The following is a 15709-nucleotide window of genomic DNA, read 5'->3' on the forward strand; positions in this document are numbered from 1 at the left end:
ACTAATCAGCGTGGAAGACTACTGCTGGTAGTCCTTAATCTTACCTGGCCTGGCATTTGTGCTTCAGTAAACACCCTAATATATCCTGCTGTGCACTACATGAGAACTTGTAGGATCAGGATTGGGATGAAAAGTGGTGGAGGGATTCAGTATTTCTGTGTCTGTTTCCTGACTTTGGCTGTAAGCCATGGTAATAATGAGGAGGCTGCAAAAGGCAAGGGACGAAATGTGGAAGGGGACAGAAGATGAAAGACAAAGTCAATAAGAATCAGACAGTAACAGCTGCTCTTGTCCATGCATCTGTGATTGAAGCTCATGGGAAGGTGAATATGAGCCTCTTAAGACACAATATGGCCTACGTATTTTGTCACTGTTCAATGATGCCTGGACTTCTTCAGAAAATGAAACAACGCATTATTTATTAATAACTGATATATAATTTTATTAAGCACAAAGATGACATGACACTGTGGTTATCAAAACTGTACAACTAAACATCTTCCCAAGTCTTCTGAAATACTGAACACAGAACTAAATACCAATGAAGTGTTTAGACTGGCCAGAGGGATTAATAGATTCATTTTTCCCATTGATGGATTTTTTTTAAATACAACAGTGATGAGATTTTTCTAATTAAGAACTTGTAAAGGTATTGTATGGAACCAATAGAAAACACGATAGCTAAATCAATTAATTTCATGAACACCCCACATCTGACTGACAAAAACAGGCAATAGTTACCTCACAGAAAGTGCTGTCAGCATAACCAGCAGTACAAGTCTTCTTGTGAAGCATGAGGTAGATACACATTACAGAAAAGATTGGTATACACATTACAGAAAACAATTAATAGGAACAAAAAGAATTTACAATCATCTTCAGAGACATTATGCAAAACCCTCTTCCATCTGGTAACTGTGACAGAAAAGTCAAGTTCAGAATGTTTTGACTTCTTGAAATGGTAACGTAACAGCTGCCCAACACCAAACATTTGTAAAGGTTAAAGATAGTGATTAGACAATATATGAACACAAGAAGCAGTCTGTCTTGGGAAGTTAAGTATCTCACTAATGGCTTTCACTATCAGAATCTGTCTTTTTTTTAAAGCCCAATCCTGTGGCACTTCCATCTGGAGTCAATACGATTATTTGTGAAATTCACCTCTGTACCAAGGGCCAGCATACGGTTAAGTCTCTCGTGAGCCCCATTTTGAGGGAGTAAATGGCACACAGGCCTCGTGCGGCTCCTCTGAACAAAGTAAAAGGACTCAAATGAAATAGATGTCAGGATCAGGCCTCTTGATAGGCTCAAGGAACAGTGGCTTTGCAGTGAAACATTCAAATGACAAACAGCACGATATAACTTTAAAGAAACTCGCAGTAAATATAAATGGCTGTTTTATAAAAGTTTATATTTGTAGCAGTATTCTAAATTGCAGTAGTCAGTGGCTGCTGCAAGGTACGGTACATTCTTACATGTTAAGTGGGAAATGCCCTTGTTTTACTTCTCTTGCCTACAGAAGAGACTATTTAATCTTACAAGAAACTACACTTGTTATTTGGAGAATGGATTTAATCCAATACATATTGGTAATTTTCCATGAACTCAGTTTGAAATATTCTTCATTCTAAACACCTAAGTCCATCAAGATCACTCTATTAATTTAAATGGTACCTTGACTATAAGGCTAAAAATTTAATTTTGTTTTTACACATTGCATTTTTTTGGTTTGTTTGGAAATATAAATCTGTAAATAATTTTAAAATTAGAGAAAATTATTGATAATGCAGCATGTTTCTTTCAAAAATATACAATTAACTATTTTACACAAAAGATTTTAAACCTGTCCATCCCAACAGAATCTTCTAAGACTTCCTATGAGAGACTACTTTTTTTAGTCTGAGAAGGAAAGGGTTAAAATGGTAAAGAATTTTCAAAAAATGTAAAATTCACAGTAACTGAAATTAAACATATATAGAGTAACTTAAATTTATCTAAACCACTTAAATATATCTTTATACAAACATTTAATGTAGTAAAATATAGCTATGATTGACTTAAAGGCTTTAGTCTTCTTTGAAGACATTTTTAAAGATTTTATACATAGAATATGCTTACACAATACATTCTGCTGAAGGTTAGGCAAAGCGCATTATTTTCAAACACACAGGTAGCATATTTGTTCTCCCAAAACCTCAATAAAGATGCAACCCTACAAACACTTAAGTATATAAATCATCCTGTTAAACTCAATGGAACTGTTCGTGGGCCTCATCTTCCAAAGACTTTCACACGTGTTTTACCTTTACTCACTGAGAGTCACCCCATTGACGCTGGGACTGATCGCACAGCATAAAGTACATATATAAGCCCTTGCAACATCTGTAAATGTATCTATGTGCATAGGTGTTTGCAGGATCAGAGCTGAAGACATTTTAAAATAAAGGGCAAAATGCTGCTATCTGATCCTGAGTAGGTATCTCTATTGCACATTTTGATCTCATTATACAGGCTGAATGTCCACTGACAATATGAGTTTATACATGGCATAAGAGTGGTGTTAGCAACAGTGATCTTGAGTTCAGATTTAGGAGAATATCACCCTAACACAGGGGTCTCCAACCTTTTTAAGTGTGAGATCACTTTTTAAATTTAAGTGCAATCTAAGATCTACCTCAAAACCAAATACCCTTGCCCTGCCTTCTTTGTGCCCTTTCTCTGAGGCCCCACCCCCTGCTTGCTCCATCTTCCCTCCCCCATCTTTCACCAGGCAGGGGCAGCAGGTTGGGGTGCAGGTTGTGGTCTTGGATTAAGTGATTTGGAGTGTGAAAGGGGCTCTGAGCTGAGCTTGGGCAAGGCAGTTGGCGTACTGAAGGGGGTTCTAGGTGCAGGCTATGGGGGTGTTTGGATGCAGGGGAGCTCGGAGCTACGGCAGGGATTTGGGCTGCAGGAGGGGGTTTATGACTGGAGTAGAGCTGCAGGATGTGGGCTCTGACTGGGCACTGCTTATCTCAGGTGGCTCCTGGGTGGTGGTGCAGTGGGGCTAAGGCAGACTCACCCCTGCCCTGGCTCTGCACCACTTCTAAAGGCAGCTAGCAAACTCCCTCCCAAGTCCTGTTGTGTCCCCTCATTCTCTTCTGTAGAGATAGAATACTGGGTGGGAGAGGGGGCACCTTGACATCAGCAATCCCTCCTCTCCTTCCCCTGTCCTGCCCAGCAAGCAGGAGACTTCCATGGGTGGGGGGAAGGCAGTTTCAAGGCAAAGGGCAGGAGATGTGCAGCAGTAAGGGGGGAGGGTTAGCTGAAGTGCCAGCACTTGATAGCCTCTAGGCCAAACCAGTCAAGATCACCTGTCAGAGGCTCCAAGATCTACCAGTAGATCCTGACCTACTTGTTGGTGACCACTGCCCTAATATAAAGAATCCTATTCTCCTGCTGCAGGACACAAACAGCCTCTATTGACATTAATGGGAGTCATTCATATCCTGTGAAGGGAGAATAGCGTTCATTTAAAACAAACGCAAAACAAAAACTAAACACAAGAGGAATTGGAGCACATTACAGTTACAAAGTGACACCATAATATGCAAAGTAATTCACATCTAATTTTCCCCTCCATTTGGGATTTATTGTGAGGCCAGGGTACAGCAAAGCACTTAAATAATGCTATGAAAATTAAGTGCCTTATTGCCCAGCTCACATTCTTTACACATTACTTTGGGAATATCCAATTGCAAAGTTCATATGACTGACTAGTAGTTTGACACAAACCACTGTGGACTGTTGTCTTAAATGAACAGTTTCATTTTTATATGCAGTGTTTTCCAGAGACAGGCTCAGTTGTATATCCCTTGTGCACTCAGAACCACAGTGATGTCAACTGGAATTTGGGGTGCATAAAAAAATGTAGAACTGAGCCAAGTATCTTTCCCTATACATTTTCTGTATATTATTCTCAAAATATGCATATAAATATTTATAATTGGCTCTTTAGTTTAACAACATTCTCAAGGGTAGTGTGGGACATTAAGATCATTTTCTCAGTCTAAAAAGTAGACATGCTAGAGTAAGTAAAACTTTGTAGTCTATACATTTGCATAGAGATATTTCATTCAGTATACACACACTAACATTAGTGCATATTATCTTTTCTTTAGCTTTTGTGTGCATAAAAGGATAGAGCGGAAAAAAAACAATAACTGAAGACAGTTTTGGCCCAGTGGACAAGAAAGGGAATGTTGCTTTAGTGAGCATTATAATTACCAAAGGCAACACACTTTAAACACTTGAAACTGTACACAAAACAAGAAAGCAGATAAGATGCTGTAGCAGTAAAGCTCCAGAAAACAAGGCACTACTTTGAAGTGGTTAAACGTGGCTGAATAATATGGTTTTTAACCAAGTAGATATTGAGACGCTCTTCTTCTGATGTGTAGGACTCCATTGACCTAAGATCTCCTTTATTCTACTTATCTTGTTAAAATCCCTTTACAAAATACCTTGTGGCAGTGAAACTAAACATTATTTTGTATAGACAAAGCAGCATTTTTCAAACTCACACGTATTTCACATTGAGAGCCCACATACCCTTTTAACAGGTCGCAGTACTGCAGAATTAGTAGCTTTGTCTCATGTAGCATAGCATGCTGTAGAAAGGTCCAAAAACTGTATTTATCCAGAAGATCAGGCGATTATTTTCTACAGCAGAATCCCTCATTTCTCCAAAGAAACCAAATTAGCTTTCTAAAGTTGAAAGGATTAATGTCAATAAACTGTCTCTTTGAACCTCTGCCCTCCTATGTTGCTCCATGGACTTATTTCACCCTTGGTTAGGCTGTACTGCTGCTAGAACAGGGGGTGCTTTGTGTACTGCCAATGCTGTGTGCGGCACTGCTGTTTTCAGAGGCTGGTGGGGATGTGGGGACCTGCTGTCTTCCTGCTGTTTCCCCTGCGGGAAAAGAGAAGGAAACTCAAAACGTTACAAATTACACACAAATCTTTCTATCCACTCCCAATTTTCTACCCACTCCCAATTTTCTTGTCATTTTAATTTCCATAAAAACTGGGCACTGAATATGTAGTTCAAACAGAAACATTGTTCATAATGTTGTTTAATCTTGACACTTCTAGGTATGCTTTACCTGGAAAACTCTTTTCTTAATGTTTTCTTAATTGTATAAAAGCAGCAGACAGTGAGCTCCGTTATGGATAATGTGTATATCCTATTATCAGCTGTCCATAAACTGAGGTTCAGTCACATTACACCTGGGGCAGCTCTGCAAAATTTCTGCAGAAATTAATGTGCAGGCAGAATTTTCTTTCCTCACAGAAATGGGCTGCAGTACTGATCACTGCCACTAGGGGCTGCTGGACCTTGTAGAGCACTGCTCCCACACAGAAGACACTCCAAGGGAAAGGGGAGGAAGTTAGTCGGCTCCTGGCAGCCGCAGTTCCCAGCTGAGCTCTGGGGAAGAAGATTCAGGCATCCAGACTGGGGGACTCCCAGTTGGGCTGTGGGCAACAGTTTGTGTATATTGACTGGTGACGGGTCTGGCTTGGTGGGGGAATGAGGTGTGAGTATCTAGGTAAGGCAGGGTGGCTGGGATGTATGCGGGGCATTGGGAAGAGGGGAGGAGTGTCAGTGTCTGACTCCCTAGCTGGGTAAGAGGTAGAGAAACAGGAATTAGATTTTTATAGGGGTTTCTTTAGCTGTACTCATAGATATTTTTAAATAAATTACCAAAATAATTGAAACTGGTATGGTTACATGGTGCTATTTTGACATACAAAATGTGCAGAATTTTAAAATGTTGCACAAGAAATTTTTAATTTTTCGGTACAGAATGACCTCAGGAGCATCACACAACTGAGACCAGGGTCAAACCCTAGATTTTTTTGTAGGCTTTTCTGTTTGATGGAGAACAGATAGAAAAGTGTATAATGTTTTGTCTTAATGCCAACACATGGAGCTGTGAATTTACAAAACCCAAGAAGTTATATCTGAAGGCACTCTCCTCAATCAGGAAGATGGCTCATATGGTGAGAGAGTGACTGACCATTTTTCCTCAGCGAGCAGTCCTGTGGCACCTTAGGCTACGTCTACTATGCACAGTTATTTTGGAATAAGCTATTCCAGAATAGTTTTTCCGAAATAGCTTATTTTGAAATATAACGTCTACACTGCAGGGAAGCCTCAAAATTAGTCAGAGGCAGGCTTCCCTAATGTAGATGTGCTATCTCGATTTAGAGTCCTAGGAGGAATAACTTAGAATGGCCCTCGTGAGGGGCTATTTTGAAATAGCAGAAGTGGAGCTTCCACACATGCCTGATTTTGAAATAGCTATTTTGTAATGAGTATTATTCTTCATGGAAATGAGGTTTACAGAAGTTGGAATACGCCGTCCGTTATTTCATAATTTCTTCAAAATAACCAAATTGCTGTGTAGATGCTCACACAGTTATTTTGTAATAACAGCTGTAGACACACCTTTAGGGACTAACAAAAATATGTAATATAATCTTTCATGGGCAAAACGAACTCCATCAGAGGATGAGCTCATGATACTATATATTTTCGTTAGTCTCTAAGTTGCCACAGGACTACTCATTTTTCAAGTTACAGACTAACACAGCTCCTCCTCAGACATTTTTTCTCAGGGTAGGAAAATGGCCTATCCTGTAATGCTGAGTTGATTTACATATGTGATGCTAAATGTAATGTAGCAGGGTTATAAGCAAGCTTCCACATAGGTCCTATAGTACGAACAGTAGTTGCAGCACAGAATAGTATTAGGTACAATATTCTTGCATTGTCATGCTCAGAGTGTAAGTATACACACAATGTTAAAACAGTGTTATTTGGATTACAAAACTCAGCACAAAAAAGTTAGAAAATTCCTGATTTTGTGGATATCTGTGCAATAGTAATACTTTCCTTTTTTGTCCATTTTCTGCACTGAATGAGGCAGAGGTCCTGTGGGGGGAAACAGTACGATTGTGTAATTAAAGATTGTATTACAATGCATATACTACTGGTGGAGGGCTGAGAGAATAAAGGTTGCACAGGCAACCATAAGTCTGGTATTTCTTAATTCTGAAGTGCTTAACTTTGTAACCTTAACGTTCTCTTTGTGTAGTCTTGCGTGAATATATGTGGTTTCCTAATGTTTCTTTTAAAGAAAAAGTTTACAAGTTCTACCAGGTAGCTTGGTAGCTGTTCTTCCAATTATCAGCCATGTTAGAACCTTGAGTCTTCAGCATTACAGCACAACCTGCTGGTATTTGAGCTGCAAGATTAACAATGCTGGCTAGCAGTAAGGTGACCATATTTCCCAAAGGGAAAACAGGACAAAGGGCTGATTTGAGACCCTCCCTCCAGCTGCATGCCCACCCCCGCTCCTCCAGGCAGGCCCCAGCCACCAGTCTCAAGTGTGAGGCTGGCAAGTCTTGGGTGGTCGTTGGTCACTCCAACCATGCCCCCACACTATTCCTCCACACTGCATTCCACTTTTTGGAAGACAGAAGTGGGTATTTGTCCCTGTATTAGTTGGCAAGGACAAATGAGACAAATACCCACTTTTGTCCAAAACGTCAATATGGCTGGTACAAAGCTTAAAAGAAGGATGTATGGTCACCCTAGGCCTAGCAGTAAGAGGGATGTTTGGATTGCCAAGTCTGGAGAGTGGTTAGAGGAAGCTTAGACCAGCCATAGTGTGATAGTTCCTGTTCCATGTGTTGCCCTCAAATGGGTGACTGACTCCATGTGCTGGGTCTATAGGGATGGTTGAACGGATCCTGACCTATGTCTGTCATCCTCTCCCTCCCCAGGAGTTGAGAGCTTGGGTCACATGGGATGCCCACAGTGGTAAATGGACTACCAGGGCCATGTGCTGAGTCAGGTATTTACAGGGTGGGAGCAGGCTGGCTCACTGTTATATCCCCCTAAAAGCTGTTCTGGCAGCTCTGCAGTATTCCCATTGTAATGTAGGCTGTTGCTGTGGCAGCAACATGATTCCAGCCTTGGGATGTTTGGCAGACTGCCAACATTTTCCAGAGGAACACAAGTGAGGGAAAGGAAATGGTGATTTTAAACACTGTGAAGCTCATCCCATTTTATTATTTACACTTCTTTTGTAATTATATAAAATATAAACTCACAAAACAAAACACAAACAGCAAAACCTGAAAACAAAACACCCTGAGACTGTGGAGGTCATGCAGGGCACCAAAGCTCACCTACAGCTGAATGGAATATCATGGGAGAATGAAGAGTGGTAGAAGGGGATTCTCACTTATTAAATATCAAAATATCAAAGGCCTGATGCAAACATTGAACTTATCGGAGCTTATCAGGAGAAGAGGTCCCAAGAATCCTTCATAATAAAAAGCATTTAGGCAACCTAAATATAGGGTTTGCTCATAGCTCATCCTACAATCATGATCATATGCCTAACACTTCCTCAGGAAAGTAAACGGTGCTGAATTGCTTTAACAGAGGTCAGAATTTGGACCAGGGATTTGACACTTAAATGAGACATTCAGTTTTGCGAGGTAGTTTCTGATCTGCACAAATCCAGAACAGTTCCATGTTCCGTGTATAACTGAGAGCAGAATCTTGCTCTGCATTTCTTAAATAAAATGTTTCGTTTCCATCTTTTTATGAGAAACCGATTTCTATATAAACAAAGGAAACTGTAACACAACAAGAAACTGTTTGCTATCTTATTATAAGCTTTTCATAAACCTTGTTTGGGTATTTTCTGCCTCATTATAAAAATGCTCTTCTATTCACTAGTTATTTTGTATATAAGCTTCCCTTCCTGTCATGCTAAAGGACAGATCTATAAGTCAGTGATAAGCAAACTCCCTCTCATTTTAAAAAAATAGAAAAAGCTCTTAGCATTGGAACTCATGAACTGCAGTTACTTCCATTCCCTCAATAGGGCCCCTCAACATCTCTGCCAAGAAAGCAGTTCTGCAAAATGTAGAACTGGCCCATATTCCCTGCTGTTGGGTCTTATTACAGCTTCTCTGTCACCCATTTTACAAACTGCATGATTACACATAGTTTTGCATCAGCCACAGCATATCAATACGATCTGTATAAACTTTAACCATAACTTAGTTTATATGCTGAATACCTCTTCATTTTTTTAGGAAAAATGACAAGCACAGCTGTCACAATCTATTTAGAAGCCAAATAGTACTACACACTCCATCTATCCACTCTTCTGGAAAACTTCCTACAAGGCATCTTCCTTTAAAAATGTGGAGTTTAGTACTTTGCCTCAGTGGCAAAGGCTCTACTATAATTTAATTTCCTTTTCACTGCTCCCTGTCTAGAAAATTACTGGAAGTTCTGACATATAACAATCTGTTTGTATAATAGATTGAGCAGCAGAATTGTTCTATCCTTCAATGACAGTATCCAAATCTTAGTGAGAATATGAACAGAACCTACCAATATTTTTAGATTGACTTTGCTTAGTCTTATGATTTATTTTTCAATACCTTGATAAACTGACAATTTTTTTTATCTAGAGGATTTAAGAAAAAAAATTATAGTAATACAACACCATCTGTGTTCTTTACATTAACAGCTTCACGTGCCTAATGTTAGTGCTTGATCACGCCTCAAAATGGCCATGTTCTATCTATTGATAGTAAACAAGCTTTTATCCATCTGAATGTGACAACATGTACTTTATTATTCACACTTAGGAAAACTGCCAGTAGTACTCCCAGTCCAGGAAGTTTGAATGTTTGCTTTTCTATCTCCATTTGCCAAATATAATTGGTTGCTATGTCAGTTTATTTTAATCAGATCTCATTTTAAAAACAAGAGAAGGGGGAGCCTTTAACTTCCAGAGTTCTAGAAAATAATGTTAACTTGAAGCATTGTCTGAAGAGGAGAAAAATCATACTTTCTAAAAGGATTAGGTGACTGATGTGTGCCCCATACATAATGCAGGGTTTTAAATTGCTGGGTTTATGCTCAGCAAAGTCTAATAACTTATTAAGCTGTTCCATGACCAGTGTATTTATCCTTAAGCACGATAGTTTATTCACTCAAAACAGAATTCTCCAATCACAAGTAATTTCACTATTAACTCCTGAAGGAAGCAGAAGCAGAGCTGTTACAAGACTTTTAGTTCTATAGAGGCTCAGGTTAAGAACATTCAATACTAATTAAGCTTCTCTGCCTTCCCCTTTGCTCTAGGAGCCTCTCAGGACAGATATTATATTATTATGGATAGGGTGGCAGCCACTTTTTAAGTTATTTAACCAGTTATCTCTACTACAAATCCCAGTTTGCACATGCAAGTGACTGTGTGTAGGGAAAAGGAACAGCAGTCCATTTGGAGATGCCTTTGAAAATCTGGCCCTTGACAGAGGTTTTTCCCTTTTATCTAATTTTCAGGATTCTCTAATCTGGGGATTTAATGAGCCTGCTTCCTTTCTTTCATTTTTCCTTCTGACACCTCCGTCCTTCTTATTTTTGTCTCACAGGCAATAAACAAAGTCAAACAGCTGTTCCACTTACCATGTAAAATAGAAACTATGACTGATACAGTCACTAATTATTTTAATAGGGTTAGTCCACGTTTCATTTTGCTGAACGATTTACTATGTCAAGAACAATGGAAAGTTGAAAATTGACAAAATCCTGTTCTCATTACTTTCTCATGTATAATGCTGCTATTTATTAATACACAACTTTTGTTATACAAACATGTCCCTCTAGATATCTCTTCAACTGAATAGAGATTCAATATCTATTGATAGAGAATGAAGGTTTAATAAAACATTATTTCATTCAAAAATTCTTTAAACTTGTTTTTTGTTAAAATGATCTAACTGGAGATCCTTTCCTTAACTTGTATGTTTTATCCATTAGAACTGTATCTTAGGTTCTTCCCCTATGTTCCAGCAGTAGAACGTTTATATTTCACACCTTTCAAGGTACCCACATTTGCATATGGCTTCTAAATTAGCTTCATACACAGTTACTGTATTCAGAAATAGTAATTTTCTTGTAAAAATTGTTATATAATCTATTGGAAACAACTGATTTCTGCAAGTTAAATTAAATTCTCAGTTTATAGTGTTTACAGCAGCTCTACCTACACAAGGCCAGATTCTGGCCCCTATACCCTGGCTCTAGTGGCACATAGCTGCTACCACAAGCTAGGAGAGAAGTCCCTTGACTGGTCTAGAACACAGACTAATCTAGAGATTAGGAGCCCAGGCAAGGCTACTGCATGTTAGAACAGTTTGGGATGCTGGTCTAACCATACACCAGGGTAGTTGTAGCTACTCTGGCAGCTCAGAATCCAAGTGGAGCAAAAAGTGATATAAAGCCACTTGTGCCTCCCCTCCCCCTTGTGGCATGTCTGAGGACAGACAGCAGACAATTCTAGCCCATAATTAAGTACAGATTTATCTGATTGGCCATGGAAGAAACTACTGGATAGGAGTTCCTCAAAGATTAATTTTCATGAGATTTGAACTGGTTCAAAGAAAATGAGTTTCAGATTAATTTACTGAAACCCATGGAAATGCCTCTATTTGGCTCAAACTTTAGTCAGCTATCAGTGATTATCAATTTAGCTTATTTTTTTTAAAAAAAATTTGTAATTTAATTAAAACAGTGCAAGATTTTGGATAAACAAAGCCTGTGAAACATTTTTAATTTCAGCTGTAGTCAGAAAAGTGCGTAAGTATATAGGGTCTTTTTAGTAATTTGATCTGCTCCTAGTATCAGTCACATCTGCTTCATTTACTAGCTAAAAAAAGGTCTCTGGCTCATACATCAATAGAATTAACTAAATTCCAATTCCAGAATCTTTATTGGTGATGGTACATGAGCTATAAAATCTCAGTTGGACTTTCAGATGCCAGGGTAAGTTTTCATGGTTAGCACTCGAAAAGCTTACCATTTCTAAACCAAATATCAAAGTACATAGTAACCTCCCTTACCCAGAGGGGCACATACCTAGTGAACACCATCAGTCTGCTGTGGGGAGCTGCTAGAAAGCATCTTAGGGAGAATGAGAATTGCAGAAAAAAAAAGACCTACTCTCCTGACTCAAGCATGAGATCTCACTGTTTCTGTTGTAATGTGTGATGCCAAATGGAAGCTAGTGAAAACAACTGTACCAACCTGTGTGAGAATAGATAAACCACAGTGCTCCTGTCAGCAGTGCTCCAATCACAAATGCTGCAAAGGCGATGCCCACAACAGTCAGAGTGTCCAGCCCATAGAAAACTGCTACAAATAAAAAAAATCAGTTTCCTTTTTAATTCTGAATAGTACTTTGTAAAATTCCACACAGAGCTTTGTGACATTTGCATGTTAATTAACCCTCATATTAAACCCAAGAAAAGAAAGACCCCATGATACCTAATAGATTATTGTGATTTGTGTCTAGGCACAACTAGCAATTCATATGCTGGCTGAGATGAGCATAGAGACTTTATTTTAACAAACTTTTCTCGGTCAGAAAGCAAAAACCCAGCTGAATACACAAAACTGGAATAAATTCAAAGTGTTCTCAGTTTCTCGTTAATTATTTGTTTTCTGTTAAATACCAGGTTTCACTTAAAATATATTTTAAAAGGCTGTGCAATCTCACTAAAAGATTACTTTTTATTCACATCCTACCATTCAATCCAAATTTACTCTATGTCCTCTACAACGTCAGCCCTATATCTAGGCGGAGAACGGAAGTGCTGCTAAGTGAAAAGTGGTGCCAGCTCAAAAGTCAGCAAAAACATAAATAGGAGCAATTGTTTTTTTTGTATTTGGCAGTGTTCTTAATAACAAATTAATTCCAGATCACAAAAATAGAAAAAAAGTCAGTTTCTGGAGAAGAGAACCTTTATGCAGTATAGTCTGTACAGTACTGCATCTGATTCCTGAATGTATGGCTCCAAACATTACTTACACAATTATAACAACTTCCAACCATTGTCTTGTATACTTTTATTTCATCAAAGACATCTTAATGTGGCTCTCGCACTGAATAAATTGTTTTTGTATTTTTTCTTACTTGACTAATTTCAGATGTAGTATTTCAACGTCTCCCATAAACATATGAAATGGTTTAAACTAGTGAGTAAATTTTTAGCAATTGAGTAAATAATGGAAAACAACTGAACACATAGGCTCCAATTCACCATAGTGTCTGTGTTGGTGGGTGAGGGGGGACATGAAGAAGTCTGTCCAGGGAATAGTTAGCAGATCTCCAATCTACTTCTTTCGATCTAACTTCCTGAATCCAGCAGAAACCCTTAAAAAGACAGGCAGCACACCACTACTTGCTTCCCCTTTGTTATACCTTTAAGACCCTTGCTTCTACTAAGGAAGCTTTCCAGAACTTCTTTTTGAGTATGTATAGCCAGATTTAGGATCGAAAAAGAAAAGCCAGACAGTGGCTCAGAGAGGTTTTCTCCTACTTTTGACATGGATCTATTTCTGAGTCATTTGGTTATTTAAAATCCAAACTGTAAATGTGTTTGTTAAACAAAGATGCCTCTTCTACAACTACATCATTTCAGTATCTGCTTTCCTTAAGATGGGGTTCCCTGACAACTAGGTTACGCTCGTCCCAGGACACAGACTGGCTGGTGGATGGTGGTAAATTCTCTGTGCCAGCTTGAGTGAATCTAGCTCCAAGACCCAAAGAGACAAGCTCCATTCTCTTATTTCTTTCCCTCCTTACTTCCTAATTCTCATCCTTGAGCTATTGTTTTTCCTTCCCCTCCCATCTGCGATATTTTGCTAGTGCTACCTATAGGCGTGCGCAGCACATTTCATTAGGGTGTGCACTCAAAGAATTTTTTTAAAATGTACTCTTTGACCCCCATTAGCCACAACCCTGACCCCCATTAGCCATGCCTCTGGAGGTAACACTTTCGGGGCAATATGGACACATGACCAGAAATAAAAGTGTCCCCCAAGGACTTTTCCCACCATCCTCTTACCAATAGGGATTAGTTTGGCCCTCAGCAACCCCCCCCCCATGCAACTATCCTGCAATTGCATTAACCCAATGTGTGTGACATTAACTTGAGGGGTGGAGAGGCTGGGGGAAGTGTTCCCTCTAAAAGTTTCCTCCCATGAGCACAATACATTTTGTGTTGTGCACCAGTACTGAGTTTATGGCTCGTTTGGATGTGCCACTGTGGCACCCAAGTTATTAATAATAATCCTATGAACCTCTACCTTTCCCCTCTGCTGCTCGGTCTCCACCGCTTGCTCCATCAGCTCCCGTGGTGCCTGCTGCCCCCCAAACCGCTCATCCACCTCTGCTGTCCTGACTCCTGCCCGTCTCACTGCCCTCAGCCTTCCTGAGACATGCCCCCCTCCACCAGCCTCTCTTTCCCCCTCTGCGCCCACTCCTCCAGTAGCCCCACTCTGATCGTGTGAGCTACCCCTCCTCATCCCCTCTCCTAATACCTCCCTCTACACACCTGCCCTGCCTCTCTCCTCTGGTGCTGGTCCCTCCTCTGTAGGTGTCTGCCCTTCTGCTTCACTCCCCCGAATCCCTGGCACCTGCACCTTCCCTTACCCCTGCAGCCTCCTGGTGCCTTCCCCTTCCCTCACTGCTCCTGCCCCCTTTGCCTTCTTTGCCTCTGATTACCCACCCCCTCACCACTCTCTGCCCCTGTTCCCCTCATGCCCCTGTGCCCTCACACGTGCCTTGGTCCATCCCCACCTTTCTCATGCCCACCCCTTCTTTCAAGCCTTCTCCCAGCACCTCCCCTTCTCCCCTCAAGCCCCCAAAGCCCTTCCCCTCTCCTCTCCTAGCATCATCCTGTCCCTCCCTTTCACTGACACCTCCCCTCCTGCCCTTTTCCTCATTGTCTCCATTTGGCCCCCTGGCATTTGTCTCTCTCCTACACCCTGTCCCTTGATGTCTTCCCCTTTCTTCTCCTGACCTGCTCCCCTCCCCTCAGCACAAGCCCCTTTCTCTCTGACCATTTCCCCCTATTTTTCCCTCCTTCTCCAGCAGCTGCCAGTTGGTCTGTAACAGAGTTCTAGGGTCACCCTGACTGTCACCCTTCTGGTGCTTCCCCTACTCTGTCTTTCTTAGGTTTCTCAGCCCGCTTTTGGGCCACAAACGCCCACCCTGCAGTCTCTGGTTCCCAAAGTTCCGGCAGTCCCCATCACTTGGTTCCTCCACCAGGTCCAACTCGTAGGCTGTGTCTACACTGGGCCACTTATTCTGGAAAAGCAGCCACTTTTCCGGAATAAGCTGCGAGCTGTCTACACTGGCCACTTGCTTTTCGGGAAAAGCAATGATGATCTAATGTAAAATTGTCGTTTTTCCGGAAAAACTATGCTGCTCCCGTTTGGGCAAAAGTCCTTTTCCGGAAAAACTGTTCCGGAAAAGGGCCAGTGTAGACAGCACAGTAGTCTTTTCCGCAAAAAAGCCCCGATAGCGAAAATGACGAATGGGGCTTTTTTTGCGGAAAAGCGCGTCTACATTGGCACGGACGCTTTTCTGGAAAAAGTGCTTTTCCAGAAAAGCATCCTGCCAATGTAGACGCGCTTTTCCGGAAATACTTATAACGGAAAAACTGTTCCATTTTAAGCAATTCTGGAAAAGGGTGCCAGTATAGACGTAGCCGTAGGGTTACCCTCCCCCCAAAACACAGACACACTTGATTGTGGGCAGGGGAAGCAGCTCTGGGGGGAGGAGGG

General features: G+C 40.6%; 1 protein-coding gene across 11 annotated transcripts in view; it reads right to left on the minus strand.

The window, feature by feature from the left end:
- Positions 1–414: 414 nt before the first annotated feature.
- TGFBR3 (transforming growth factor beta receptor 3) overlaps positions 415–15709 on the minus strand; it is a 196372-nt gene continuing 181077 nt past the window's right edge. For 8 of the 11 annotated variants that reach the window (XM_075936518.1, XM_075936514.1, XM_075936520.1 and 5 more), the window contains 3 exons: positions 12164–12271; positions 6934–6973; positions 415–4947 (listed from right to left, as the gene is read on the minus strand). In XM_075936518.1, coding sequence (XP_075792633.1) covers positions 4830–4947; positions 6934–6973; positions 12164–12271 — 266 coding nt within the window. In that variant the 3' untranslated portion in view covers positions 415–4829. Of the gene's footprint in view, positions 4949–6933; positions 6974–12163; positions 12272–15709 lie in introns of all 11 variants that reach the window. The other 3 variants (XM_075936523.1, XM_006137321.4, XM_006137320.4) reach the window with 3 other exon arrangements.

The sequence above is a fragment of the Pelodiscus sinensis genome, chromosome 9, assembly GCF_049634645.1.
Source record: "Pelodiscus sinensis isolate JC-2024 chromosome 9, ASM4963464v1, whole genome shotgun sequence".
Lineage (NCBI taxonomy): Eukaryota > Metazoa > Chordata > Testudines > Trionychidae > Pelodiscus > Pelodiscus sinensis.